General features: G+C 46.9%; 2 protein-coding genes across 8 annotated transcripts; one reads left to right on the forward strand and one right to left on the reverse strand.

Moving 5' to 3' along the window:
- Positions 1-1,223: 1,223 nt before the first annotated feature.
- On the reverse strand, positions 1,224-7,949 carry C11H12orf76 (chromosome 11 C12orf76 homolog). Its single transcript, XM_081546170.1, has 2 exons — positions 7,792-7,949; positions 1,224-2,515 (listed from the first exon to the last, which is right to left on the reverse strand). The coding sequence occupies exons 1-2, from the start codon at positions 7,922-7,924 to the stop codon at positions 2,430-2,432; spliced, it is 219 nt and encodes a 72-aa protein (XP_081402296.1). The 5' UTR covers positions 7,925-7,949; the 3' UTR covers positions 1,224-2,429.
- On the forward strand, positions 7,521-25,845 carry LOC145527855 (uncharacterized). 7 transcript variants are annotated; one of them, XR_014069957.1, is made up of 10 exons: positions 7,521-8,207; positions 12,353-12,474; positions 16,104-16,237; positions 17,513-17,583; positions 18,319-18,343; positions 20,235-20,305; positions 21,291-21,315; positions 23,255-23,308; positions 24,327-24,921; positions 25,343-25,611. XR_014069957.1 is itself a non-coding variant. In XM_081546164.1 (9 exons), exons 2-9 carry the CDS (start codon positions 12,440-12,442, stop codon positions 24,389-24,391), a joined length of 480 nt encoding a protein of 159 aa, XP_081402290.1. In that variant the 5' UTR covers positions 7,521-8,207; positions 12,353-12,439; the 3' UTR covers positions 24,392-25,845. The 7 variants fall into 7 exon arrangements, 5 of the variants coding, with proteins under 5 accessions (XP_081402290.1, XP_081402292.1, XP_081402293.1 ...); XM_081546164.1 differs by having other exon boundaries at positions 24,327-25,845; XR_014069958.1 differs by lacking the exons at positions 7,521-8,207; positions 12,353-12,474 and adding an exon at positions 14,695-14,832 and having other exon boundaries at positions 25,343-25,747.
- The last annotated feature ends 1,258 nt before the right edge of the window (positions 25,846-27,103 follow it).

Raw genomic sequence — 27,103 nt, forward strand, 5'->3', positions numbered from 1 at the left:
GATGCTGGGAAAGACTGAAGGCTGGAGAAGGGGACGACAGAAGATGAGATGGTTGGATGGCATCACCAACTCTGTGGACATGAGACTGAGTAAGCTCTGGGAGTTGGTGATGGACAGGGCTGGTGTGCTGCAGTCCATGGGGTCTCAGAGTTGGACACAACTGAGCAACTGAACTGAACTGAGACCCATGTCTAGAAATGAGTGTGGATTTAAGATTGAGATCCTGCAAGGGAAAAAAGTGTAATCCACTAATAAGACTCCAAGCCCCTATAATCTCAAGCAACAACCTGCAAACTTCTTAGTGTCCACTTTAAAGAACGTTAAGATCAGTGCTTGCTAAAATAACCCACCTTGGTGTATATTAGTCTAATGTGTTTGCTGAGGGCATCGCAAGTAACCTGAGTGCAGTTAAGCTCAGGGAGCCTAGGGTTTGACCCCTGCCCCCTGCCCCCCTGAAGAGGAAGGCCAGGAGAATAGTTCCACTTGAAAGAGCTGGGCGTAAAAATTTTCAGTTTATTTCTCTCTTGCTCCCAGAATTGATTATTTTCTTTCACCTTTACTACTCTCTCTCATACCCAACAGATGGTAACACTGGGATGAAGTTACAGGCTGGGTTTTTGATGTGTATGTAGAATGACTATGGCAAGTTTGTTTCAAAAAACCGAACATGATTGGTTTACCTTGCTGGTGATTACTGAGCAAATGGCAGGGCACAAGGTTTATGAGCCTGACAAGTTTTTACTGTTTCCTTTTAAAACTCTAAAAATGGCAATAAGAGTTTAGGCAGATAACAAAACATGGCATCCCAGATGAGGCGGGGATGTGGGCTCCTGTGATGTGCCTCTGTCCTGCCAGAGCCCCTCAGAATCCCTGCCACTCCGCCCTGCACTCACAGGCCAGCGGTGGTGACCCCACTTCCATTTGTGTTAGTTTTCACATCATCTGATCCTCACTAGAATAAAGAAAGATAAAGTGTGTATATCACTGTTTTATAGATAAGAAAACTGAGGCTCAAGAGAAGTTAAGCCTGTTTGTAACTGGAGCCGGAAGAAGAATCCAGGTCTTCTGGCCCCGACCCAGCCTAAGAGCTTGCTTAGGGCTCAGTTTTCTGAGTAGCTTAGAGCTCTGCTTCACAGTGTCTCCTTAAGAGATTAAATCAGATTCCAACACATACACACACACACACCTGCATTTTAAATGCTTGTGAAATAATGACTAGGATAAAACAGCACGTAAGATTTTACTTTAGTTTTAGTGGACATTTTGCTCAGAAGCACAGGACAGTGAACATGTCAGCGGCTCAGTGCTGGGGTTACACACAAAATCGTTAAGTCAGTTACAGTATCTCACTTCAGTTATTTCACATTTAGTTCAGGTTGTTTAAAAAAAAAAAAATCAGTGCTGTGCTAGAATGGAGCACAAAACAAGCATTTTAATTTAGTAACACAGATAAGCCTAGCACCCTTAAAATAAATACTGTTAAGAATGAAAGTATCATTTCCATGGGCGGATGTTCCAGTTCACCAACAGTGCAAATGAATAGCAGCATTTTCAAAGTTGAAATTAAACTGTGTAAACACACACCTACTCGCCCCTTGGCCTTGACAATGAATACGCACATCTGCTGCGCCCCTGAGCCCTCCCACCCAGGGCAGAAAAGAGCGCCTGCTGAGAGTCAGAAAAGCTGCCCTGGCTTCCAGGCCATGGGCTGGGCAGACTTAAGTGCAGGACAAGGAAGTCAACGTGTTTGCGACGGGCCAACTGCTATGCTTCCGGCCACCTCCAGAGCCTCCCAGCCCAAGGGTGCCCATGGTCAGAGGCCTACCTGGTGACCCCGACTTCGGGGAGGCATCTGAGCACAGAACTCCATGCAGCATGAGGAGTGGGGCGGGGCGGGGGGTGGGGAGGTACCGCCTACATTCCCCACAGCTGACACTGCTTTGCAAACCGGGCATGGAGGCCAACTCTGGATAATTAAAAACATTTGTTATTCTCATCCCATTGTGACCAAATGATTTTGAAGTAGGGAATGTCTACAGGTCAAGTCTTCCTTCTCTTAACAGTCTCAAACATGAACAACTTTTCTTATCCAGGGTGATTTTTTCACCACTCACAAAGTTATGTTTTCTTTCTCGTGAGCACTCTATCTTTACGCTGAACCTGGAGCTTCAGGTCTTACTTTTAACAAGCACAGTCAAACAGAAGAAGAAACACTGAGAAGCAGGCTCGGTGGCCCAATGCTTGCCTTTCAGCGTTAGGATAAGACAATGGCTAGATGTTTTTTCTAAGTTGTTTAGAATTTACCAACTGTCCAGACCAAAGATCCTTTCCAAGCAGTAAAGTTCTGCTTCCAGCTTCTCCACTGACCCGTGTGCAACACAACTTATTCTGTCCCCAGATGCTCATGGAAGGACTTGCTTGCTCGGCTGTCACCGGCGCCGAATGGGCTTGTAGACGCAGAACGCCATGAGGATCACGGTCACCAGCAGGAGGCTGAAGATGGTTCCCATCAACACTGCAAAAGGAAAACAGGTTACTGCCCGAGGGCAGCTCAAGTTCAAGTTGTCCGCCCAATGTCACTCGGTTCCAGGCACTGTGCCCGGTGTGGGGGAACCAGCCACGACAGACCTCTCCGGGGCTGTCTCTGTGCACGTGGGGAGAGAATGTAGCTTTAAGTGCTGCGAGGAAAATGGGAATGTGAGGGTGATGGGGGAGGGGTGATGGAGGAAGCCAGTGGTGAGGGAACACACAAGCTGGGGCCTTAATGGAAGAGGTGTGAAGATCTGCCGGCCAGAGGATCCGCAAATGAAAGCCCCTTAGACCAGAACAAGCCAGAAAGCCAAGGAACAGGAAGGAGGCCAGAGTGGCTGGGAGGAAGGAGTGAAGGAAGAAAGGCGGGGAATGAAGCCAGGGAGGAAGCGTGGAGCCAGCTCACGCAGGGCCTTGTAGACCAGGAAGCTTAAAGAGAGGATTATGGGCAAAGAGGGACATGATCTGATTTAGTTAGAAAAAAGATCCTCTGGCTGCTGCATGGAGAACCATCCCATTACAGGAGGACAAGAACAGAAGCAGGGAGCCCAGCTATGTTTTTAAAGCCATTCATAAAGATTGGAGAGTCAATAAGAAGAACGTGTTTCAGTCTCTTGGGGCATCTTGACAAGGGCTTTCTGGTCAAAGAAGCAATGAAACAACTTCATAAATCTATTATGTTACTGAGAGTGAATTTCACATCAAAAATTTCTAAGTTGCTTAGGTGAGAAATGGAACCTACTGTTGTTAGCTGCCCCCAATGCAAGACTAGATATAAGAACGTGGGATTTAACCTAACTACCAACCTGCCGGAAGTGATGAGCAGCCCTCTTTGTGTGTCTATCCCAGAAACCTCGGAGGGAGCTCAAAATGAAGTTACCTTAACAAGTAAATGTACGTGTATGTGTTGCTAAGTAACCTGGGTTCTACCTGGGGCTTAACCATGCTTGGTCTCCAGGCTGGTTGCTGTTCCTATGAAAAAACCAGCAAGATTTGACCCAAGTTGAACTTCCAGATGTTCAAGCTGGTTTTAGAAAAGGCAGAGGAACCAAAGATCAAATTGCCAGCATCCGCTGCATCATTGAAAAAGCAAGAGAGTTCCAGAAAAACATCTATTTCTGCTTTATTGACTATGCCAAAGTCTTTGACTGTGCAGATCACAACAAACTGTGGAAAATTCTGAAAGAGATGGGAATACCAGACCACCTTACCTGCCTCTTAAGAAACCTGTATGCAGGTCAGGAAGCAACAGTTAGAACTCGACATGGAACAACAGACTGGTTCCAAATGGAAAAGGAGTACATCAAAGCTGTATATTGTCACCCTGCTTATTTAACTTATATGCAGAGTACATCATGAGAAACGCTGGGCTGGAGGAAGCACAAGCTGGAATCAAGATTGCTGGGAGAAATATCAATAACCTCAGATATGCAGACGATACCACCCTTATGGGAGAAAGTGAAGAAGAACTAAAGAGCCTCTTGATGAAAGTGAAAGAGGAGAGTGAAAAAGTTGGCTTAAAGCTTAACTTTCAGAAAACTAAGATCATGGCATCTGGTCCCATCACTTCATGGCAGATAGATGGGGAAACAGTGGCTGACTTTATTTTTCTGGGCTCCAAAATCACTGCAGATGGTGATTGCAGCCATGAAATTAAAAGACGCTTACTCCTTGGAAGGAAAGTTATGACCAACCTAGACAGCATATTCAAAAGCAGAGACATTACTTTGCCAACAAAGGTCTGTCTAGTCAAGGCTATGGTTTTTCCAGTAGTCATGTATGGACGTGAGAGTTGGACTATAATAAAGAGGGCTGAGCGCTGAGGAATTGATGCTTTTGAACTGTGGTATTGGAGAAGACTCTCGAGAGTCCCTTGGACTGCAAGGAGATCCAACCAGTGCATCCTAGAGGAGATCAGTCCTGGATGTTCATTAGAGGGACTGATGTTGAAGCTGAAACTCCAATACTTTGGCCACCTCATTCGAAGAGCTGACTCATTTGAAAAGACCCTGATGCTGGGAAAGATTGAGGGCAGGAGGAGAAGGGGACGACAGAGGATGAGATGGCTGGATGGCTTCACTGACTCAATGACATGGGTTTGGGTAGGCTCCGGGAGTTGGTGATGGACACGGAGGCCTGGCGTGCTGTGGTTCATGGGGTCACAAACAGCTGGACACGACTGAGCCACTGAACTGAACTATCTACCCCACCCACACACTCACTGAACCGAGTTATTATTTAAAAACTGGCCATATAGAGAGATCACCTTTTACTGGAGAGGGAGGGAGGAAGGATGAAGAAGGTGACAAATACGGTGGGTCAAAACTGCAAGAGGCCAGAGGGAAGTTTAAGGGTCTCTGTTAAACAAAACCTATCTCCAAATAGCACTCATTACCTAAACACCTGTACTCATTTTCAAAGTTCTGAATTCCATGAGTTTCTAAGGCTCTGTCTATAACTGGACCTAAAGTTGTCTTATTCCATTTAAACCAATTTTTTTCCCCCCGATTTTGGAAAGCCTCTAAACAAAACCAAACCTCCCAGCAGGAATGCAGGGGACTAGAATTGGAGAATGTAAGTGTTCTTTTTAAAAAACAAAAAGAAGAAGAGCTTAAACGCCGAGTTGTCAGGTTCGCGGTAATCTGCTGGGATGGCTAGCCTCTGGGGCCTTAATAAATGTGCCACCCGTCAGCGTTACGTTTCCCCCCCCCTTAAGTCACCTGAATGGCAGCACCTGGGAGAACTTTAAGACTACTTGGTGGTGGCATTGTTTAGTTGCTAAGTCGTGCCTGACTCTTCTGCGACTCCATGGACTGCAGTCGGCCAGATTCATCTTTCCATGGCATTTCCCAGGGAAGAATACTGGGGTGGGTTAGCATTTCCATCCCAAGAGGATCTTCCTGACCCAGGGATCAAACCCACGTCTCTTGCACTGGCAGGTGGATTCTTTACCACTGAGCCACCTGGGAAGCCCTTAAGGCTACTTAGGGCCTTCCTTATGGTCACTTCCCCTTTTCAAGCCTTGTTTCTACCCTGTAACATGGGGCAAATGAAACTCATCTCACAAGAGTGAGTTTCCCGAGGCCTAAAGATGACTGTCATTTAAACAGCGAGTTTCAAGTGAAATGTTTTTGTACTGTTTTGGAACTATTCTAATACTGCTCTTTTTTGTTTATTTGTTTTTTGGCTTCAGTTAACACAGTCACATGGAATCTATTGTTTTAAATAGAATATTAAAAGTGGCCAACATATTCTAAAAGAATGCTAAAATCTTAGCCTTGGAAAGGTCTCAAAGGACATCTGGTCCAGCTTTCCACTGAATATGAACATTTTTCCTACAATATTCCTGGCAGTTCCAACTCTTATTTGGAATACTTCTGTGTATTTGTTTGTCAACCAATCAAAATACTAGAAAATTTAAAAGCACCTCCACATCATGATTTTTTTTTACTGTCAATTGTGTCCTACTCAAATAAATTGCATTTTAGATCTCAAAAAATTTTTTATATTTTATATGAAAAGCACTTAATAGTGCCGGACAGATAATAAGCACATGATAAATGAAAGCCGTTATTATCACCAAGACAGGCAGCACGGCACAGCGCTCAAGAACACCTGGTTTGGGGTTTAGACTGTCTGGGTTCCCATCTACACTTACAGGCTACGTGACTTTACAGAAGTTACACAATCTCTCTGTCTGTTTCCTCTTCTGTATAAATGGAGATAAAAATTCCCACTGCATAGAACTGTCCAGGGGAGTGTTTCTCAAACAATCTGTGGTAAAGGACTAGTTTTTGTAACTTGTCTGTCCCAGTGCCACTACCTAGCCCTACTGTGCATGACTAACTAGCAGCTCCCACTACCTAGAAAGCATTCCCATTTAGAGACCTAGAAGTGGTTTTGAGTTCCCTGGATGTTGCAACGATGTCACACTGTTAAATTTCTAAATAATCTCAAGTGCTCTATGACATCTCTTTGCAGATAACAGTCTGCAGACTTCACAGGGCTCTGCCACCATGCCTTGAATAGTACTGTTCTACAGAACAGCAGTGGATCCTCAACCATGGGGATTTTGCCTACAGTGGACATTTGGCAAGTGTCAGGAGACATTCTGATTCTCTGAACTGGGAGTGTGGTGTCCTCCTGGCATCTAGTTGGTGAAGGCTGGGGATGCTGCTAAATATCTCAGAGTGCTCAGACAGCATGTGCTCAGAATAGTATGTCCACCCCCCCTCCACTGCCCTTGCCCCTCAAACAGAATCATCTGGTCCAACATGTCAGTAGCACCCAGGATGAGAATCCGGTTCTAAAGGATTAAGCAGGATGATGTATGGAAACCACGGAGCAAGTACAAAGTACTTGGGTACAAAGTAAGTGGTCGATACATGACAATGAACTCATGGAGAGTCAAGGTAATCCAGAAACAGTACCACGTGGCAGCGCTGTAGATATAAAGACCTACCAATGAAGTTCAGCGCAAAAGACTTTTTGAAGTTTGCCAAGCTTTGAGCTCCAGGGCCCGTTCCAAAGCCAGGTACTCCTATATGTACATATGTGTGTGTGCATATTGATGACATCCTCCCAAAACGATGTTTCAAGCCCCAGAAAACTAAGGTTCTCCTACTGGCCTCCATCACTTCCTTTATTTATTTACTTTTGGAAATCGTGCCCTTTGCAGTGGAAGGGCAAAGTTTTAACTACTGGACTGCCAGGGAAGTCTGTCCACCTGGCTAGCTGTGTAACCTTGGGCCAATAACTTCACCTCTTTGAGTTTCACTTCCCTTATCTGTAAACAGGGCCGAGAAACCGTACCTTTCTCGTTAAGTTACTGTGAGGCTCAAATAAAATCATGTATATAACGTGCCTAGTACAACACGGTACATAGGAAATGCTCAACAAATGTCAATGATCATTATGGACTATGACTACCAGTCCCGTTAGGAAAGCAGAGGGGTTGAGGTATATTATGCGCCGTGTTGCCTAGCTCGGGCGCACACAGTCACAGAGGAGGGGACCCAGAGTGTGACCTGGGTTATCCAGGGCATTCACGGAACCCGCACCTATCAAGCCCACAGTGGACCAAGCCTTCCGCTGAGCCCCAGGCCTTCGGAGAGGGCTTGCACCAGCACCCGCTGCCCTCACACGGCCCCCACCGTCCACACCGCGCGTACCAGGCTCCGGCTGCCAGAGCGGCGAAAGCGCAGACCCGAACCCGCCGCCCGCCGCCCGCCGCCCGCCGCCCGCCGGCCCGCGGCCACTCACCCAGGTTCTGCCCACGCAGCACCGCATACGGCCGGCTCCGCTCTGGCGGCTCCACGGGGCTCGGGGCCTCCGCCTGTCCCAGCAGGAGGCTGCACAGTCCGAGGCAAACCCACTGCCTCACTGCACGCAGCATCTTCCCTGACAATCCGCGGAAGGCCAGCCACTTCCGCCGGAAGCTCCGTCCCGCCACCTCCCGCGTACTATCTTCTATCGCATCGGGAGAGCGTCGTTGCCAGGGTAACTGTACGTCCCCGCCAGAGTTCAGCCCTTAGTAAGGTTCCTCGCGGATCCACGTTCCTCTAGGACCAACGTTTCCACCCGGCCCAATTTTCAGGGGATCACCGTTCCGTCAAGGCAATGTCCACCTCCATCACAGTTCCGTCCTGACCAACGTTCCCCCTTCTTTTGAGTTCCAGGTGGGCCCCCTTGCATGCATAGAGGTTTCTTAGATCCATTTTGGACCTCTGGAAGGTTTTTTACGAATCCATGTATTTTCTTATTAAATCTTCACCACAGGCCTAAAAAAGAAAAGACACTATTCCTATTTTACAAATGCCACCTTCTCAGAGAGTTTTTACCTGGACATGGTTTTCTAAAATGCTAACCTTCCCACTCCTTCTGTATATACACTCCCTACTCTTTAACCGCTCTCATCCCCTCATAACCCTTTCCCTTTTACCCTATACATTTAACCTACATTTTCTTATTTTGACTAAAAAAGTGCACAATGTTACAGTTGTGAGTTAAGTTTTATTTGGGGGCAAAATAAGAACTATATCCCAGGAAACAGCCTCTTAGATAACTCTGAAGAAACGGCTCAGAAGTGGTAGAGGGCAGGTCGGTATATATGGGATTGTCAGTGCAAGCTCGTGTGCCCAAGGACACAGTTCAGTTCAGTTGCTCAGTCGTGTCTGACTCTTTGCAACCCCATGAATCGCAGCACGCCAGGCCTCCCTGTCCATCACCAACTCCCGGAGTCTACCCAAACCCATGTCCATCGAGTTGGTGATGCCATCCAGCCATCTCATCCTCTGTCGTCCCCTTCTCCTCTTGCCCCCAATCCTTCTCAGCATCAGGGTCTTTTCCAATGAGTCAGCTCGTCGCATCAGGTGGCCAAAGTATTGGAGTTTCAGCTTCAACATCAGTCCTTCCAATGAACACCCAGGACTGAGCTCCTTTAGGATAGACTGGTTGGATCTTCTTGCAGTCCAAGGGACTCTCAAGAGTCTTCTCCAACACCACAGTTCAAAAGCATCAATTCTTCTGCACTCAGCTTTCTTCACCGTCCAACTCTTACATCCATACATGACTACTGGAGAAACCATAGCCTTGACTAGACAGACCCTTGTTGGCAAAGTAATGTCTCTGCTTTTAAATATTCTATCTAGATTGGTCATAACCTTCCTTCCAAGGAGTAAGCGTCTTTTAATTTCATGGCTGCAATCACCATCTGCAGTGATTTTGGAGCCCCCCAAAGTAAAGTCAGCCACTGTTTCTACTGTTTCCCCATCTATCTGCCATGAAGTGATGGGACCAGATGCCATGATCTTAGTTTTCTGAATGTTGAGCTTTAAGCCAACTTTTTCACTCTCCTCTTTCACTTTCATCAAGAGGCTCTTTAGTTCTTCTTTGCTTTACACAGTGAGGCCAAACCCAAACGTCAGAGTTTGGAGCAGAGAAAGGTTTACTGCAGGGCTTTTTAAGGAGACACATGTCTTATACCCTAAAAAGCCCCTCACTACCTCCAAGAGTTTCAGCAAAGCATTTTTAAAAGCCATCTTGAGGTGAGGGGGAGAGGGGGTCACAGGGTATGTGATCAGCTCATGCACAGTTCTCTGACTGGCTGATAGTGCGGCAACAGGGTAGTGTTACAGGGGTTAATCTTATCAGTCCTTGGTCTCTAGGAGGCCTGGGGCTGTGTGCTCATGGTCATCAAGAAGTTAACATTTTCCATTTGGTGGGGGGTTTTCACATCCGTAAAATAATCCCGGAAGTGTGCATCAAATCCTATTATCTAGGTACTTTAGAGAGGAGATAAAGCAGAGGATATGGAGAAGGCCTGTCCTGGGAAGGCCACACAGGGTCCAGTTCAGTTATAAGACTTTAACAAAGAGAGATCCGTGCAGTCAGGCACACATTTTGGCAGAGGTTTACTGCTAGTCAGAAGGAGCTGATATCTCTTAATGACTTTAGTGCTTTTCTAGATTTGAGAAGGTTCAAGGATTTGGGCTCATAAAGTCTCCTAAAAAAATATTTACCTATTTGAAGACCAGTTTTCCCAGAACATAAAGTGCCTCATTCCTGATCTCTGCCCTGAACTCTTTTCAGATGTGTTGAAAGTCACTGACTTCAGTGGCTCAAGAATTCATCCATGTAAACACAGAAGGCATGTGACAATTTTTAGTTGGCTCTGAGTACCTGCCACCCTCCTAGGATGTAAGGTCTGTAGGGGCAGAGATTTGTCATTGCTCACTGTTGTCCCAGAGTCTGGAAGGATAGCAAATTATGTTCTATGAATGTTGGCTGAATAAATGAGGAAAGAGCTTAGTTAAGTGTTTGGCCCAACGCTGCACAGAGTAAGTGGCAGAGCTACACCTTGTCTCAGGTATAGTTCGGAATCTTTTACCATTTGGTTAGAAGATGAAACAGAAATCGAATGTTTCCTGCCATATCAGTAAATAAGGATGTCACAGTCATGAGCGACTGTAGCCCTCCAGCGTGAGTTCGTGAGCCCCAAGGGCACTGGGGTGAGGAGAGAAGAATACCTGCGATCTGACAGCCATTGGCCCCTCCCGATGGTGAACCCCCAGGGAGCCGGGCGTGTGAAGAACACAGTATACTGGCCCAGGATAGCTGACATGCAAATGAAAGGAATGATTTCCGTGATCCAGGCTCTTCCATCTTCCCATACATAGAAAAACACAGAATTCCTTAACTTGGGATATCTGGTTTTCTTTAATTAATAATAATCTCTTGATGTTCAGACTACCTGCCCTTTATTGTAAAACTGCTATGTAACCTGACTCTTCCCTCACCTCCTCAGAGCAGTTCTCTCAGGGTTACTTGAGATGCTGTCTCCAGGGCTTAAGTCCTAAATATTCCCACTGAATGAAACATAACTCTCAACTTTCAGGTTGTGGATATTTTTTTTTTTTCAGTTGACAAAACCAACGCAAAAGAAAGGAGGTCTGAGACAACTGCAGAGATGGAAATGAAGTCAGATGACATTAGCATATAGTTCCAGACACCTAGGCTAGACTTTGCAGTCACTTAAGCTGATAAATTTCTTTCTTTTTAAAAAATTTTTATTTTCTGGTTGCACCATGGAATCTCAGTTCCATGACCAGGGATCGAACCCACACCCCCTGCTTTGGAAACACAATCTTAATCACTGGACTACCAAGGAAGTCTTCTTCTTTAACTTTTTTCTTTAGTTTATTTGGCGAGTCAGGTGGCTGTGATTTTCACCCCAAAGGGTCCCTACGTGGTAGACCTGCACTTATTCTGAGTTGAAAAAGAAATATTTTATCCAACTATTTTTAGCAAAGGGTAGGTCTGTCTCAGTTGTTGACCTGTCCTTTCAGCTGAAGTAGGACCCAGCCAGCTTTACTCTCACCTCCTCCCTCTTCTGTCCTTAATTCATTTCAGCACATGTTGACCTGAAACAGAAAATCCACACATGACCCTCACATTCTTTTAGACCATTTTTTTTCTTACTTGGGCACTTGGGATTACATTTTCAAAAAATCCCAGCAGAAGTCCAGTGTCAAGAGACTTTCCTGGTGGTCCAATGGTTAAGACTCTGCACCCCCAATGCAGGGGGCCCAGGTGCAATCCCTGGCCAGGGAACTAAGATCCCATATGCCACTCAGTGAGGTTAAAAAAAGAAAAAAACATGGAGTGCCAAATAATGATAAGAGACTGGCTTCCAAGAAAGTTATATATTATATTTAAAGTACAGCTGCAAATGTATATTTTCACCTACATTTACTGCAGGGAAGCAGCTGTCTTCTGTACCATCTGTCCCTTTTTGTTGTTAATCAAGTTTGCATTTTTCATTTTTCTCAAACAGAAACATGTTTATGCTCCTGTGTCCTGGGACAGGGTGAAATTTAGCTTCATCGACATTCTAATTTTAAAACCATCAACTTGGCAAATTTTACTGTCCATCAGTTTGAGTACATCTACTTCGAGCACTTTGAAAATCACCGCTTTTTTTTGTTTGATGACACTAGTTACAATTCTACTTCCCAGAACAATGTCCCTGGTGGGGTGGGGGTGGTCTGTATAAAAGAATCTTCTCTTTTGCATAAGTGGTCTTTAAAAGTTTGTGTTAAGACTCAGGAACTAACTCCTACAACTAGTAAACCATTTGGAACCTGTCACTAAACACTTACTTTCAATCAACAGGAAACAAACCTTCTCCTCTCCCTCCTACCTCCAGTACACTACTAATCTATGTTCCATGTCTATAGACTTGCCTGATCTGGGCAGTTCATGTAAGTGGACTTATGCAATATGTTTTTATTTATTTATCTTTGGACTAACTTCTCTCCCTTAGCTACATAAAGGAGACATGCTTATGTTTACCTGGAGGCCTATACAAAATCATTCATTGCAGAATCGTTCTGAGTAACCACCGTGGGAAATGACGCGGGTTATAGTGCGTAAGACACAGAGGAGGTAAACTTATTTTGCTTATTTGTACAATGTTATATACTGAGCCAGCAATTCAAAATAAACTCTTGCTTCTCATAACAACCTCAATGAATTCAAATACTATTCAGACATAATATTTAGCCAGACACAAAGGAGTTCATACTTGTGTTTCCATTTATTTGATGTTGAAAGCAGAGAGATCTAAAATACGGTGATCATAGTCAGAACAGTGGGTTCCTATTGGGGGGTTACTGACTGGAAAATGGTGAAAAATCATGCTGTCTATGTGTTTCAGAAGTTCTGTATATTGATTTGGATGTTGGCCATACACACGCTGGGGCTTCCCTGATAGCTCAGTTGCTAAAAAATCCGCCTGCAACGCAGGAGACCCCGGTTCAATTCCTGAGTTGGGAAGATCCGCTGGAGAAGGAATAGGCTACCCACTCCAGTGTTCTTGGGCTTCTTTTGTGGCTCAGCTAGTAAAGAATCTGCCTGCAATGGGGGAGACCTGGGTTCCACCCCTGGGTTGGGAAGATCCCCTAGAGAAGGGAAAGGCTACCAACTCGAGTATTCTAGCCTAGGGAATTCCATGGACTATATAGTACATGGGATCACAAAGAGTTAAGACAAGACTGAGCGACTTTCACTTTCACTTTTCACACACACATTTATCTATACAAGAAGTCATCAAGCCGTATGCTTAATATCTATGTACTCTATAATATGTAAAGCAGTCATGAGATGAAAAACAAATACCAAGAATATGTTTCTCACAAAGCGAACTTCTGGCCCTGGTGTTTCCTCCCTGAATCCTTACAAATATTTAAGACAGAAATAATGCCAATCTTCAACACACTCCTCCAGAGAACAGATTTAGGGGGACCACACCCACTCTGTTTTCATCAGTTTTGATACAATCTTCACAATACACATTACAGGAAAAGGGCAATCACTGGCCAAACTCTTCTGAATGGTGATGCCAAAACCCAATACTGATCATTGGCAGTCTAGATTCAGAGTTTGGGTTGTTTGTTTTTCACTTTTTGGCTGCTGAATGTGGCCTCACCATAGATCAAACGTGTGCCCCCTGAAACTGGGAGCACGGAGTTTTAACCAATGGATGGCCAGGGAAGTCCCACAGATTCAGAGATTTTTTAGAAAGAAACTGGGATTTCATGGCAGGATTTTCCATCAGGATCACTGGCTGTTTGGAGGCTGCCTTGGAGAGTGGTGGTGCAGTGGTAAAGAATCCACCTGCCAATGCAGGACACGCAGAAGAGACCAGTTCTATCTCTGGGTCAGGAAGATCCCCTGGAGAAGGAAATGGCAACCCACTCCAGTATTCTTGCCTGGAGAGTCCCATGGACAGAGGAGCCTGGCGGGCTACAATCCATAGGGTTGCAGAGTCTGGTATGACTGAGCATGCTCGCTTACGCTCACTTACTTGATTGGAGAGAAGGGACAAAACCATTGGGGTTAGTGAAATAAACATTTGGTGACAGAAGTTATAAGGGCCTGGGTCCTCCTCAGGGATAGTCCTGGGGTGGGGTTTCTAGGGTGGGGCTATGGAGAGGTCCCTCTCGGAGGAGGAGATGGGAGTCTGTCCTCTGCTTCTACAGGGTCTAGGGATGGAGGAGAAATCTGCAGGGCCTGGATTCTGGTGAGCAAGGATGAACAGGGAGGGTGAGCCCTCAGAGCCTGAGCAGCTGGGGCCCCTCCTCAGTCCCTCCCCAGCCCAGGCTGCTCAGACAATGGCTCACATTAGTAGTCAGTGAGGGGCTTCCCTGGTGGCTCAATAGCAAAGAATTCACCTGCCAATGCAGAAGACAGGGGTTCGATCCCTGATCTGGGAGTATCCCACATGCCTTGGAGCAACTAAGCCCATTCACCACAACTACTGGGCCTGTGCCCTAGAGCCCACATGTCACAACTACTGAAGCCCGCCTGCCCTAGAGCCTGTGTTGCACAACAAGAGAAGCCACTGCAATGAGGAGCCCCCTCACCACAACTAGAGAAAAGCCGGTGCAGCAATGGAGACCCAGCACGGACAAAAATAAATGAATAAAGTAAAAAAAAATTTTTAAGTCAGTAAGACATTGAGGATCACAGACTCAAGTCATTAAATTCCCAGTGTACCAGCCTAGATGGCTACTTTCCCAGTTAAATTTGTATGAACTCCTTGCTCATCCAAGGCTGGTCCATTGAAGGGAAGTTAAATCTGGGCAAAGCCATCCTGTGACAGTTGGTTTGGAATGTCCTAAGTTCTGAGCCAGCTTAGGGGTCAAACAGACCGCTGGTCACGCAGGTGGTCACCTGGTCATCGGGAAGGCTCAGCGTGAGACGGCTGACAGTGTGAAGACGCTGGGGGAGGATGAAGACATGGTTGTACTTCCCCTGGTTCTTCAGAGGGGCTTCATTTGGGGGAATCTGTCATATTTGGGATCGGGGATTAAATCCTAGAGGTGGGGGGCTGGGTCAGGGTTTGAGCCATTCTTTTGGCTCAAGACCTCCTCCAGGATATCGACTCTCTCCCCGCAGAAACCCTGGGGCAGCGTATTTTGAAAAAGAGGAGAGGAACCCTTGGTTCGTGGGTAGGGCATCATCAGGAAGTCTTAGGGATTCAGGGATCTCTGTCCTCAAGGAACCAAGTACATTCCTGTCTCAGTTCCATTGTGCATCGTGTGACTCTGGACGAGGCACTTAAAATCTCTAAATTTCAATGCTGTGAACTAGCAACCCACACCAGTATTCTTGCCTGGGAAATCCCATGGACAGAGAGAACTGGCAGGCTACTGCCCATGGGGTTGCAAAGAGTCAGACACAGCTTAACGACTAAACAACAACAACATGATGTGGGCTACAGCCCCTGCACTGCCCCCTCCACAGGGCTGACATGGGGAGTCATGGGAAACATTAAGATATTTTCTCCGCGAGCCTCAAAAACACCCTTCCCATGTACAGGCTGAAAAGTAAACATCCACCCTTCCCTGTCCTATAGCCATCCAAGTCCTCTCTCTGGAGGCAAGCCTACCCAGTTTCTAGCTTTTTCTTCTGGATATTTATTGAGCAAGCACTTAAAGAGGAATTCTAAAGTACTCTTTCTTAATCTTTCCTTGTATTTAACCATTTTAAGCCTCATACCACGATACTATAGGTTCTATTTAAGAACAGTGCAGAGAACCATGGGGAGAGGTCAGTCCATCATCTTCCTAGGTTCATGGTGCTTCGAGAGAGATTTGAACCAGTGCCCATGCTCTCAGTTTATATTGTGCTGCCTTCCTATATTGCCTCATCTAAATAAAGGTATCTGGTGGACTTCCATGGCGGTCCAGTGGTTAGGACTCTGTGCTTTCAATGCAGGGGCGTGGGTTGGATCCCTGGTCAGGGGCCTAAGATCCCACATGCCACATGGTGAGGCCAAAAGAAAAAATTAACGGTATTTGCCCACATAATCTGTCCCTTGAGTGTTTTAGGTGCACTCCAAACTCCAAGATCTTCTTAAGGCCCAACTTTGATTCAGGAGGCTCTGCTAGGCAGCTGGTCAGATAAAGGGATCAAAGGTTTAAACTGTGAATAAGTTATCACTGACTTTCCCCTGCTCTTCTGCCAGCAAGATGTCAACACCTCTCTTTGTTATGTATGCATTTCCCCAGACCTGGCCTGATGGAGACAAAAAGGAAACTTGATCCTCAGTTAGGAAGATACTCACCTCACCCCCAGCAGGGGGTCAGAAAAGTGGGCATCCTGCCACACCCCAAGGTGCACCCTACAAACCAGTCAATTAAAGGTACTTTGGAAATTCAGTCTTTAAATAGACTGCAGAACAATGAGAGAAGTTTATTTAGTATACTGTGTGTAAGAGAAAGCTATATAAATATTAAGCCATATTCTTTTTTTTTTCCATGTATGAAATTTTAAATTTGCCAAGTTATTTGTGCTATGACCAGAAAAGTAAAGGTGTATTGCTACTCAGGTTTGTTTACATGTAATAGTCAACAATATCTGGATATTAATATTTGAATATTAGCTGATGGCTGAATATTAGCAGAAGTAGGTCTCTCCGTGAAACAGTGCAGTCAGGTTATTTTCTTAAATTAATGGATGTTAGTATTTAGGACAAGTTTTTGGGGGGAGGGGTTGTTTTATGTTTCATTCGGCTATGCCAGCTCTTAGTTGTGGCATGTGGGATCTAGTTCCCTGACCAGGGATCGAACCTGGACCCCCTGCTTTGGGAGCACGGAGTCTTATCCACTGGACCACCAGAGAAGTCCAGTCGTGGTTAAATAGTAGGATATCAGTATTTTCAAAACTTCTATAATTGATTATATTTATGATGAAATGTTAGTCGAATGAATAAAATAGATTATTTTGCCTGGAATTCAATCAGGTCCCCCAATAAAAGTGTGCTTGTAATCACCTGCAAAATTCTAAACAACAGATGCTCAATGTGGTAGAAGCCTATGTGAATTCATGGAGGCAGGCGTGGTTTTGGCAGATGTTAAAAATAGAGCAGTGGGCACTTCCCTGGGAGTGCAGAGGTTGAGACTTCGCCTTCCAATGCAGGAGGTGTGAGTTCCATCCCTGCTCTAGGAGCTAAGATCCGGCATGCCTGGCAGCCAAATAAAAACAAAATGTAAAACAAAAGCAATATTGTAACAAATTCAATAGGCTTCAAACAGACTTTAAAAACAGTCCACATAAAAAAAAAATAGCAATTTAGCTGGACTTCAAAATGGGCAGGATGAGTAATGGGACTCTGTCATTGAATCATAACTTGGAGTTTAGTACCATTTGTAGATTGAATATCTCACAATGATATAGGTTGCCTCAGCTGAAAAGCCAAGGGCTCTGGTCTCTCACTTCTTTTTGGCTCCTCTCCTTTGCCTTCCCTTGTCCACCAAGGCAGATGGCCCAGCAGCAGCTGAGTCCATGCTTGTTTTACCCACCACATCCATGCAGCCTATCTCCTTGTCCAAGGCAACAAAAACCTCACCGAGTAATTCCTGAGCAACATCACCAATGACTGACAGTCACTCTGTGTCCCCCCATCCTTGCCTGCCAGACTCCTCTGAGGACCTCTTGGAGGAGCTCCCTCATGACAGAGCAGAGGAAGAAACCCTATCTAATGCCAAGGTAAGGTCGCTTGTCTTTGTCTGAGATGAATATGTTGCTTTGTTCTTTTATTTCATGTTCAATTGAGTTCACCCGTGAAAATCTGACAGTGAAGATTATTGATGGTTTACACAGTTTCCGTGATGGGGAGAATGCCCCTCACAGATCTCTTACCAACTGACACCTGATTCAAAGGGGCATTCAAGGGACCTCCCTGGTGGTCCAGTGGTTAAGAATCTGCCTTTCGATGCAGGGGCTGCAGGGTCAATCCCTGGTTGGGGAACTAAGATCCTACACACCGCAGAGCAACTAAGCCTGTGTGCCACAACTAGAGTCCAGTGCACTGTGACAAAAGATCCCGAGTGCTGCAACTAAGAGCCAGTGCAGCCAAATACATATCAATAAAAATAAAAAGAGGGCATTCAAAAATGGCAGCATCTGTCCTACTGTAGCAAGCGTTTCCAGCAGCAGGCATTTCTCCTCTCCTCCTTAGACAAGGATTCTGTGATTGGCAACCAAAATGGACTTTAGGGACACGTTCTATAGGAAAAACCAGTCGGTGCCTTTGGCGTGAGTAGGTTTGGCCCCTTTTGCTTTTGGGTGCCCTGAGTCAACTGCTGTTTCCCATTTGGTTTTCTAGATTCACCAAGAGAAAAAAAGACGTGTGCAGGCGAGGAAAGGAAATTCAAACTCCTAAAAAAAAAAAAAAGCCTGATCTTACCCTCATAGTATCTTCTTTTCTATTTGTATCTGCAGGTGGTCTCAAGAACCAATGAAAACGGTATGTGTTTTAGAATTACTCACTCAATGAGGAAAAGGGAGGCGGGGCTTTCTTGCTGGTCTTAGGTCTGGGAAGTTACCTTGTTTCCAGTTTCCTGCTGGGATGAGGACTGGGAGCATGGGATAAGGACCAAATCCCCAAGGAAAACACTATGGCCTAGGTCTGCAGCCCCTGGGAACAGCTGTGTTCCCTTGAAGGGGTGTGGGTCTGCGTACATGGAGCTTTAGAGGTGTGTGTGGGGGGAGGATCTGTGTGAAGTGATTGTGAATGTGTGGGCAATGTGTAAGTTAAAAATACATGTTTCCCGGGACTTCCCTGGTAATCCAGTGGCTAAGACTCCGTGCTCCCAATGCAGTGAACCCAGGTTTGATCCCCGGTATGCCACAACTAAGACCCAGAGAAGCCAAATAAATACATTTTTTAAAACTACGTTTCCCCCATAGATACGTCCCACTTGCACATCACAATTGCCAGCGTCATGTTTCTCAAAAAGTGCCATCAGCACGGAACACTTAATGTACATTATCTCGTTCAACCCTCCCCACTGTGCCTGGGCAATGGCCCACTATCCCCACTCCTCAGAGAGAGAAACAGAGGCGCAGAGATGACTGACCCATGCTCAGGGGCTCCCATGTGGAAGAGGCAACATGTGAATCCAAGTGCGTGGCCGAGGCGCTAAACCACTGACTTTCACTTATCACTCAACCATGGGGTCATTCGTCTTAGGGCAAGACGGTCTGGGCATCGGTGCATGGAGGCCACAGACACTGCCTATCATCAGAAGGGGCCTCGGTGGTCCCAGAACCCAGCGCAGCTATGAAAGTGAAAGTACAGTCACTCAGTCGTGTCTGACTCTTTGTGACCCCGTGGACTGCAGCCTGCCAGGCTCCTCTGTCCACAGAAATCTTCAGGCAAGAATACTGGAGTGTTTGCCATTCCCTTCTCCAGGGATCTTCCCAAACGAACCTGGGTCTCCCACACGGTGGGCAGATTCTTTACCATCTGAACCACCAGGGAAGCCAAGGCAGCTATAGGTGCCTTTAAAGCCGACTTTGGCACCGACGTGAGCGTGAATGCCCATCAGAAGTCACACGTTCCTGGTCAGTCCACAATCTGAGACCCTGTGTAGACAATGCAGGTTGACATCTACCGGTGCTGGGGTCACTCCTCAGCCTCTGGCCCCAACCATATACGAATCAGGGAGAGGGCTTCCCTGGTGACTCAGTGGTAAAGAATCTACCTGCCAATGCAGGGGACACGGGTTCCATCCCTGATCTGGGAAGGTCCCACATGTCACGGGGCAACTAAGCCCGTGGTCCACAACTGCTGAGCCTGAGCTCTAGAGCCCTCAAGCCGCAACTACTGAGCCCATGTGCTTACAGCCTGTGCTCCACAACAAGAGAAGCCACTGCAATGAGAAGCCCCCACACCGAAATTAGGGAGTAGCCCCCTCTTGCCACAACTAGAGGGAAAGCCCTTGTGCAGTAATAAAGACCCAGGGCAGCCAAAAAAATAAATAAAATTTTTAAAAATTGTTAAGACTTCGTTTTGGTAAAAAAGAAAAAGAATCAGGGAGATATTTTAGTGTATCCAATAATATTATGATCACAAGCTCTATAACTCACGTGAGCTTCATTCCCCAGAACAGTGATAGATAAGAACCCAGGATTTGGCTTTGTTGTTAGCCTGAACACCCTGCTTCTCATTTCTTTCCTGTTGCTCTCCTTTGCCTTTCTTCACCCACCAAGGAGGGCGGCCCCTAACTCTCAGTGCTTGCTTGTTAACCGATCGCTGCCATAGACTCTCGCCCGGGGTCCACATCAAGCAGACCTCTCTGAGTGATTCCTGAGCTGCGTCACCAAAGACTGACAGTTGCTCTGTGTCCTTCCAGCTCCCCCTGAGGGCCTGGTGGAGGAGCTGCCCACGGACAGGGCAGAGGAAGAAAGCCCGTCTAACACCAAGGTAAGCTCAACCATTTTCTAATTCATTAATTAATTTAAAATTTGGCTGCACCAAGTCTTGGTTGCTGCGCACGGGCTTTCTCTAGGTGTGGCGAGCAGGGGCTACTCTTCACTGCAGTGTGCAGGCATCCCATGATGGTGGCTTCTCTTGTTGCAGAGCTCAGGCTCTAGGGCGCACAGGCTCAGTAGCTGAGGCGCACGGGCTTAGCTGCTTCTGGGCATGCAGGATCTTCCCAGATCGGGGATCAAACCCATGTCCCCTGTATTGGCAGGTGGATTCTTTCCCACTGGACCACCAGGGAAGTCCAAGTTCACCCATCATTGTCTGAGATAAGAGTGCTGCTTTTTTTGTTTTTTTTTTCTTTCTCTTCTAATTCATTTGAATTCACGTAGGAAAATCCAAGTAGAGGTGGGATTTACAATTTCCTTAATCGGGAGCGTTGAGTCTCTCACCTATGACCCCTGATTCCAGAATAGAAAGGGAAGGTGTTAGTTGGTCAGTCGTGTCTGACTCCTTTGCGACCCCGTGGACGGTGGCCCACCAGGCTCCTCCGTCCATGGGATTCTCCAGGCAAGAATACTGGAGTGAGTGGCCATTCCATTCTCCAGGGGATCTTCCCAACTCAGGGATGGAACCCGGGTCTCCAGGACTGTGGGCAGATTCTTTACCATCTGAGCCATGAGGGTGCCCTGGGCCGCTGCACAGGCAGCATGGGTTTAGACATCATGCAGGGAACTTTCCTCGTCAGAAATGTTTCCTCAGTGGAGTAAGAATTTTGCGATGAGCGGACCAGTACAGAAAGATCCATGGTGCAGGCAAAGCTTGTCCCTTTTTCACCAGTGTTGTCTTCTACACTATCTTTTGGGACCTTTGACTGGACAGTTTCCCACCTATTTTTCTAAAGTCACCCATAGGACCAAAGACCCACATTGACAGTACACAGCATGATCTGATACCCATAGTGTTTTCTCTTCTGTCATTGCAGGTGACCTCAGGAGCAACTGAAAATGGTATGTACCCTGGAATTACTCATTTGCTTCACTGGCAGGGGGGAGGGGAGAATGCAGATAATGAGAAAGGTGGGCTGTTGTTTGCAGGCTTTCATCTGGAGAGCCTCCCTGATTCTGAATTCCTGCCGGGAACGGGGGCTGAGGATGGGGTGAGAGAAGCTGACTTCCTGGGCAAAGAACCATGGCCGTTTTTCTTTTCTAAATACTTATTTATTTGTGGCTGCACTGGGTCTTCATTGCAGCATGTAGGCTTTTTGCTAGTTGCAGCAAGCGGGGGCTACTCTCTGGTCGCTGTGCGCAGGCTTCTCAAGGCAGTGGCTTCTCTTGTTGTGGAACACAGGCTCTCTTCTCTTCTCGGGCTTCAGTAGTTGTGGCACGTGGGCTCAGTAAGTTTCAGCTCCCGGGCTCAGTAGTTGTGGCTCGAGGGCTTAGTCGCTCTGAGGCAGGTGGGATCTTCCTGGATCAGGGATCCAACCCGTGTCTCCTGGGTGGGCAGGTGGATCCTTTAGCACTGAGTCACCAGGGACACCCCCATGGCTATTTCTCAACAAGCAGTTTCGTTGCCTTTAAATTTTATTTATTTGTTTTTGGCTGCATTGGGTGTTCAATTTTTAAAATTTTTTAAATTTAGATTGCCTCTAAGTGGTGACCCCGTATGTGTGTGTGTGTGTACTTCCCTAGGTTGATGTTGCTTCCAACAACACAACTGCCAGTGTCAACTTCTTTTCTTTAATGTCTTTATTTATTTATTTGACTGCACCAGGTCTTAGTTGCAGCACATGGGATCTAGTTCCCTGACTAGGGATTGAACCCCAGACCCCACAGTGGGAGCTCAGAGGCTTAGCCAGTGGACCACCAGGGAAATCCCTAGTGTCAAGTTCTAAATGAGAAAGATCCCACTGCTACTGTTTCATATGATGAAATGCATTTAAAATGTATCAAACCACACGCTTAAAATGTCTGTAGTTCATTGTATGGCAGGTAGACCTCAGGAAGCTCAGTGGAAAATTCTCGTCACCAGCTTGGCAAATGTCCACATGGTTCCAAGAAGCACTGTGATTGGGTCAACGACAACTTCTGTTAATAATTTTCTCCTCCATCCAACCTTTTATATTCAGTTTGACAGGATGATAAATGAAAAGAAGTCATCCCTGTCCTAATTTCTCATGAGAGAAAACAGAAACTAGGGAAGGTGGATGAATTACGGAGAGTCGCACAGACTGTGGGTGCAGAACTGGGTGAGGCCGTCCAGACTCTTCCATCCAGAGCCTGTGCAGTTTCTCCCACACCCCTACTGCCTGGGAGAAGCTCAACTTCTCCTATGAGTTTGGCATCAGTTATGTTCCTGGGCCTCTTTGTGTGGGATGCTCTCTGGACCTGACATGCAGTAACCCCAGCCCTTTCTCCCTCAGATATTTTAGTACTAAATGGATATTTCCCCCAAGGATGCTTCACTCCTGCTCCTTCCCTTCTTCCCTAAACAGTTGGAATACAGGCGGTCTCAGCATTAAACCTCCCTCATCTGTGGGGCTCGGGGGCAGAGTTCCTTTATGTTGCAGGAGCCCCAAGGGGAACCCTCATGTCCCTCTCAGTTCTGGAGGAATCTGAGAGAGGACAAGTGAACAGACTGCGTCTGAATGTGTCCATAGCAGTTGGAATTTAAGGCTTATCCCTTTGGAGGCTAGAGCCAGAAAGATATGGTGGAAATGGGGAAGTGAGAAATTACAGGGAGATCCCCTCTCTCATTTGAGGATTTGCAACTGTGATCAACGTCTGGGTGGAGCGCTCTGGCTCCAGGGAGCCTGGGGAAGGTCTGGGACCTCAGAGGAAGGAGTGGGGCAGGGGTGGGGGGGACGGGGCTCAGCATGGCCCCAGCTGCAGTAGAAGAAAGGAGTGAACCACTCTATTAAGTCTGTTGCTCATGTTTGTGTCTCTAAAGATTGGATTGTTGACCGAAGATATGACTCAAGTAGTGAGGACGAAGACTCCCCAGGTAGGGAACCGCTCAGGTAGGATTCCTGGGGAGAAGGATCCTGGGAGCAGTTGGGCTATACCTGTTGCTTTAGAGACAGAGGAGGAAGGGTGTAAAATGAGAGAGAAAAAGGAAATGTGTGTCCTTTTATGATTTTATGACTTAAGAGCTCACTGGGACTTCCCTGCGGTCCAGTGGTTAAGACTCTGCACTTCCAATGCAAGGGGTACAGGTTTGATCCCTGGTCAGAGAACTAAGATCCCACACGCCATGCTGCATAGCCAAGAAAATTTTAAAAAAAATTTTAAAAGAATAAGAGCTGTCATGTCTCTTGCTTTGGGGACCTTGGTTTTCTCGCTTTCGTATTGAAAGTTTATCTTTCCCCCCAAGACCTGCTGTTTCCTGATTCTGACAGTGCCAAACCCCAAAGCCTTTGGTTGGCATCTTTCAGGAAATGAGTGCTAGCGTCCTGGGGTTGGGGTTTGGTGTTGATTTACAAGGCAGGTGGTGGGACACGGCTCCCTCACAAACACTGGAACTTGGAGGCACAGTCCCTCGTGTGCACCCCAGGCACTGGGGGAGCAGCAGACACTCTCCCTCTGCACATTCAGGTCTCGTGGCAGCACCTCCACATCCTCAGGTCTACGTGTGCTGATCATGTGCTCTGTTGCTCAATGGTGTCCAAATCTTTTGTGACCTCATGGACTATATAGCATGCTACAGTCCATGGGGTTGCAAAGAGTTGGACGTGACTGAGCGGCTGAACTGAACTGGACTATATATCGAGGCTCTTCTGTCCATGGGATTATCCAGGCAAGAGTACTGGAGTGGGTTGCCATGCCCTCCTCCAGGGGATCTTCCCAACCCAAGGATCAATCCAGAGTCTATTGCATTGGTAGGCAGATTCTTAACCTCTGAGTTACCTGGGAAGCCTCAGGTTTACCCCTGGGTTAAGGGCGCTCCCAAGGGTGGAAATGTTAGAGGGGGCAACAGGGGCTTAAGGAACCCCTACCCTAACTCTGTGCTTTCTTCCCCCAAGGCCACTCCATCACCATCACTGCCCTTGTGCACGCAGAAGCCTGTGTTACAGATTCTGAGGACTGAGATTTGGAGAACAGCAATCTGCCTATAATTAATTTGCTACTTAAGTCTCTCTCTTTTTTAATTCTGTTTATATTCTACCGGTAGACACCTCTTCATTGCTCTTCTCCGTTCCTTCTTATGATTTTCATCCTAAAGAACTTGATCTTGTCCAGACACTTGAGGTCCAGAGATCTTCCAGGTCTAGAAAAATTTCTCTCCAGCCCTCCTCCCTCCCTGGCTTTCCTATCATCGTCCTGATGCCTGACACCCAGTCTGCACAACTGAGTCGTGCTGAGCAATCCTGAGCGGCCAGCATAGAGGTGGGCTGGGCATCAGAAAAACTGGGTACCCCTCCTATGGGGGTTCTCCTGCACTGGATGGCTCTGGACACGCACAGCTGTTTTCTGCCTTTCAGCTCTAGAGATTGCACAATTTTTTTTAGAAAAAGTTTATTCCATCAAGAATCTAATTCCGGAAATCCTCTTGTCCTGGATTCAAGAGAATGAAGCAAGAAAAGTAAAAGGAGATGAAAAAGAACAAGAAGAGGAAATGTGAGTGTTAGAGAGGGTAGGAGGAACCGCAGAAGGCAAATAAGTGCACATCATGAAAACCCCCAAACCCCCAGAGGAGCGCCCTGGGGTGGCCACCACAGCACGTGACCGTGCAGGGGAGATGAGTGATGGTTCCCACCAGTGCCAGCGAGTGAAGGGTGAACTGACTGCATGTCCCAGGGAATGGATACCCCGTTCTTCCCAGGCCCCGAAGAGGGGGCCCTATGTGCCTGCAGGGCCACCATATGCATGACTCTGGGAGGGGCAGGTCGCGTTGTGTTCTTTGTGGAAAGCGTCCCTGGTCTGGTTCAACGTTCTGTCCTCCCGACCTTCTCAAGGTGAATAGGGAGCTCCTCAACTGATTAGTGTGGTGACAGTGTGACATGCCCTTGACGCCCCCACCCCCCACCCCCCGTTTCAGGCCTCCTTGGAAAAGGGTAAGGTGCACAGAGGCACCAAGGTTCCTGCTCATACAAGCAGGCAGCTCCCTGTGGGTAAGTGGTCACCCTGACATCAAGTAGGGGACCCTGCAGGATTCATACCTGGCTGGGATTTGCCCAAACCCTGGGGGCCGCCTCAGCCTCTGTGGAGCCCCGTGGAATGGCCTGGGTCACCTCATGACACCGTTTCTTTCTCGGGCTGAGGTTCTGCCAACTTTCTACATACAAATAAAATTCAAACAAAACACAAGAATGTGAAAGAAATTCAATGCAGTGCTACCTCGGGGGTTTGTTAAGGAGTTAAGATTCTAAGTTACTTGCATTTCTTTTTACTTCCCAATTTTGTAAATAAAGAAAACAAATGCAATTTGTGTGCTATTTTCAAAGGCAGTATGTTCTGTGATCTTTTCTCACTGGAATAGACTGAGGCCATACATTTATGGTTTTATTATTAAAGCATTGTGCTGTGTTGTGTGCTTACTCACTCAGTTGTGTCCGAGTCTTTGCAACCCCATGGACTGTAGCCCCCCAGGTCATTCTGTCCATGAGATTCTCCAGGCAGGAGTACTGGAGTGGGTTGCCATGCCCTCCTCCAGGGGATCTTCCCAATCCAGGAATCAAACACCGGTCTCCCGCATTGCACGGGGATTCCTTACTCTCTGAGCCACCAGAAAAGCCCAAGAATACTGGAGTGGGTAGCCTATCACTTCTCCAGGGAATCTTCCCAACCCAGGAATCAAACTGGGGTCTCCTGCATGTGGGTGGATTCTTTACCAGCTGAGCTACCAGGGAAGCCCTTAAAGCATTCTAATTTTCTTTTAATTGAGGGGCAAAGTTTGGCCGGGGAATTAGAAAGAAAAATGACTTTTAGGGGACAAGGTGCATTCCAGATCTCTGCCCATTTCTCCTGTGCAGGTCTTAGAATGTTGAGCGTGATCCGGGAGGACCAGGGTCACCAGTCCCACCTGTGTCTGCAGACCTCCTGCTCCTCGCAGAGCCCAGGTGGGGGGGACTCAACCCTTTGATCCTGAAGTCACTTACAATATTTTTCCCAGCTGGAGATTTGCACAGAGAGGTGAGTGCCCACCTTCCCCTGGGTCAGTGGCAAAGTGTTTCTTTGCCTGCTATCCTTGGCAGTTCTGGACTTTCAAAGTCACCTATGTTTGGACTTCCCTGGCAGTCCAGTGGTTAAGACTCAATACTTCCAATGCAGGGGACATGGGATCAGTCCCTACTTGGGGAACTACATGCCTTGAGGCATGCCAAAAATCATTAAAAAAAAATAAGTAAAATAACAATGAAAGCCTCCTATGTTTGATTGGAACCCATGTTTCAAGATCTCACTCAGCAGGGGCTAAATTCCCACCTCTTGTCCCTGAACATGTGTCCTGGACACACAGAGGCGTGGAGCTGATCTGCTCTGATTCCCAGGCTCTGCTCAGTTCACTTCCGTTCAGTTGCTCACTCCCGTTAAGTTGCTCACTCGTGTCTGACTCTTTGCGACCCCATGGACTGCAGCACGCCAGGCCTCCCTGTCCACCACCAATTTCCGGAGTTTACTCAAACTCAAATCCATTGAGTCAATGATGCCATCCAACCATCTCATCCTCTGTCGTCCCCTTCTCCTCCAGCCTTCAACCCTTCCCAGCATCAGGGGCTTTTCAAATGAGTCAGCTCTTTGCATCAGGTGGCCAAAGTATTGGAGTTTCAGCTTCAACATCAGTCCTTCCAATGAACACTCA

The sequence above is a fragment of the Giraffa tippelskirchi genome, chromosome 11 (assembly GCF_054371585.1).
Source record: "Giraffa tippelskirchi isolate mGirTip1 chromosome 11, T2T-mGirTip1v1.2.pri, whole genome shotgun sequence".
Classification (NCBI taxonomy): Eukaryota; Metazoa; Chordata; class Mammalia; order Artiodactyla; family Giraffidae; genus Giraffa; species Giraffa tippelskirchi.

Coding starts and splice junctions, on each gene's coding strand:
- LOC145527855 (XM_081546164.1), top strand. CDS start 12,440: ATGACGCGGGTTATAGTGCGTAAGACACAGAGGAG. Junction 20,306..21,290: donor AAAGCCCGTCTAACACCAAG/GTAAGCTCAACC, acceptor CTGTCATTGCAG/GTGACCTCAGGAGCAACTGA. Junction 23,309..24,326: donor TGAGGACGAAGACTCCCCAG/GTAGGGAACCGC, acceptor TCTTCCCCCAAG/GCCACTCCATCACCATCACT.
- C11H12orf76 (XM_081546170.1), bottom strand. CDS start 7,924: ATGCTGCGTGCAGTGAGGCAGTGGGTTTGCCTCGGACTGTGCAGCCTC. Junction 2,516..7,791: donor GCTGCGTGGGCAGAACCTGG/GTGAGTGGCCGC, acceptor TTCCTTTTGCAG/TGTTGATGGGAACCATCTTC.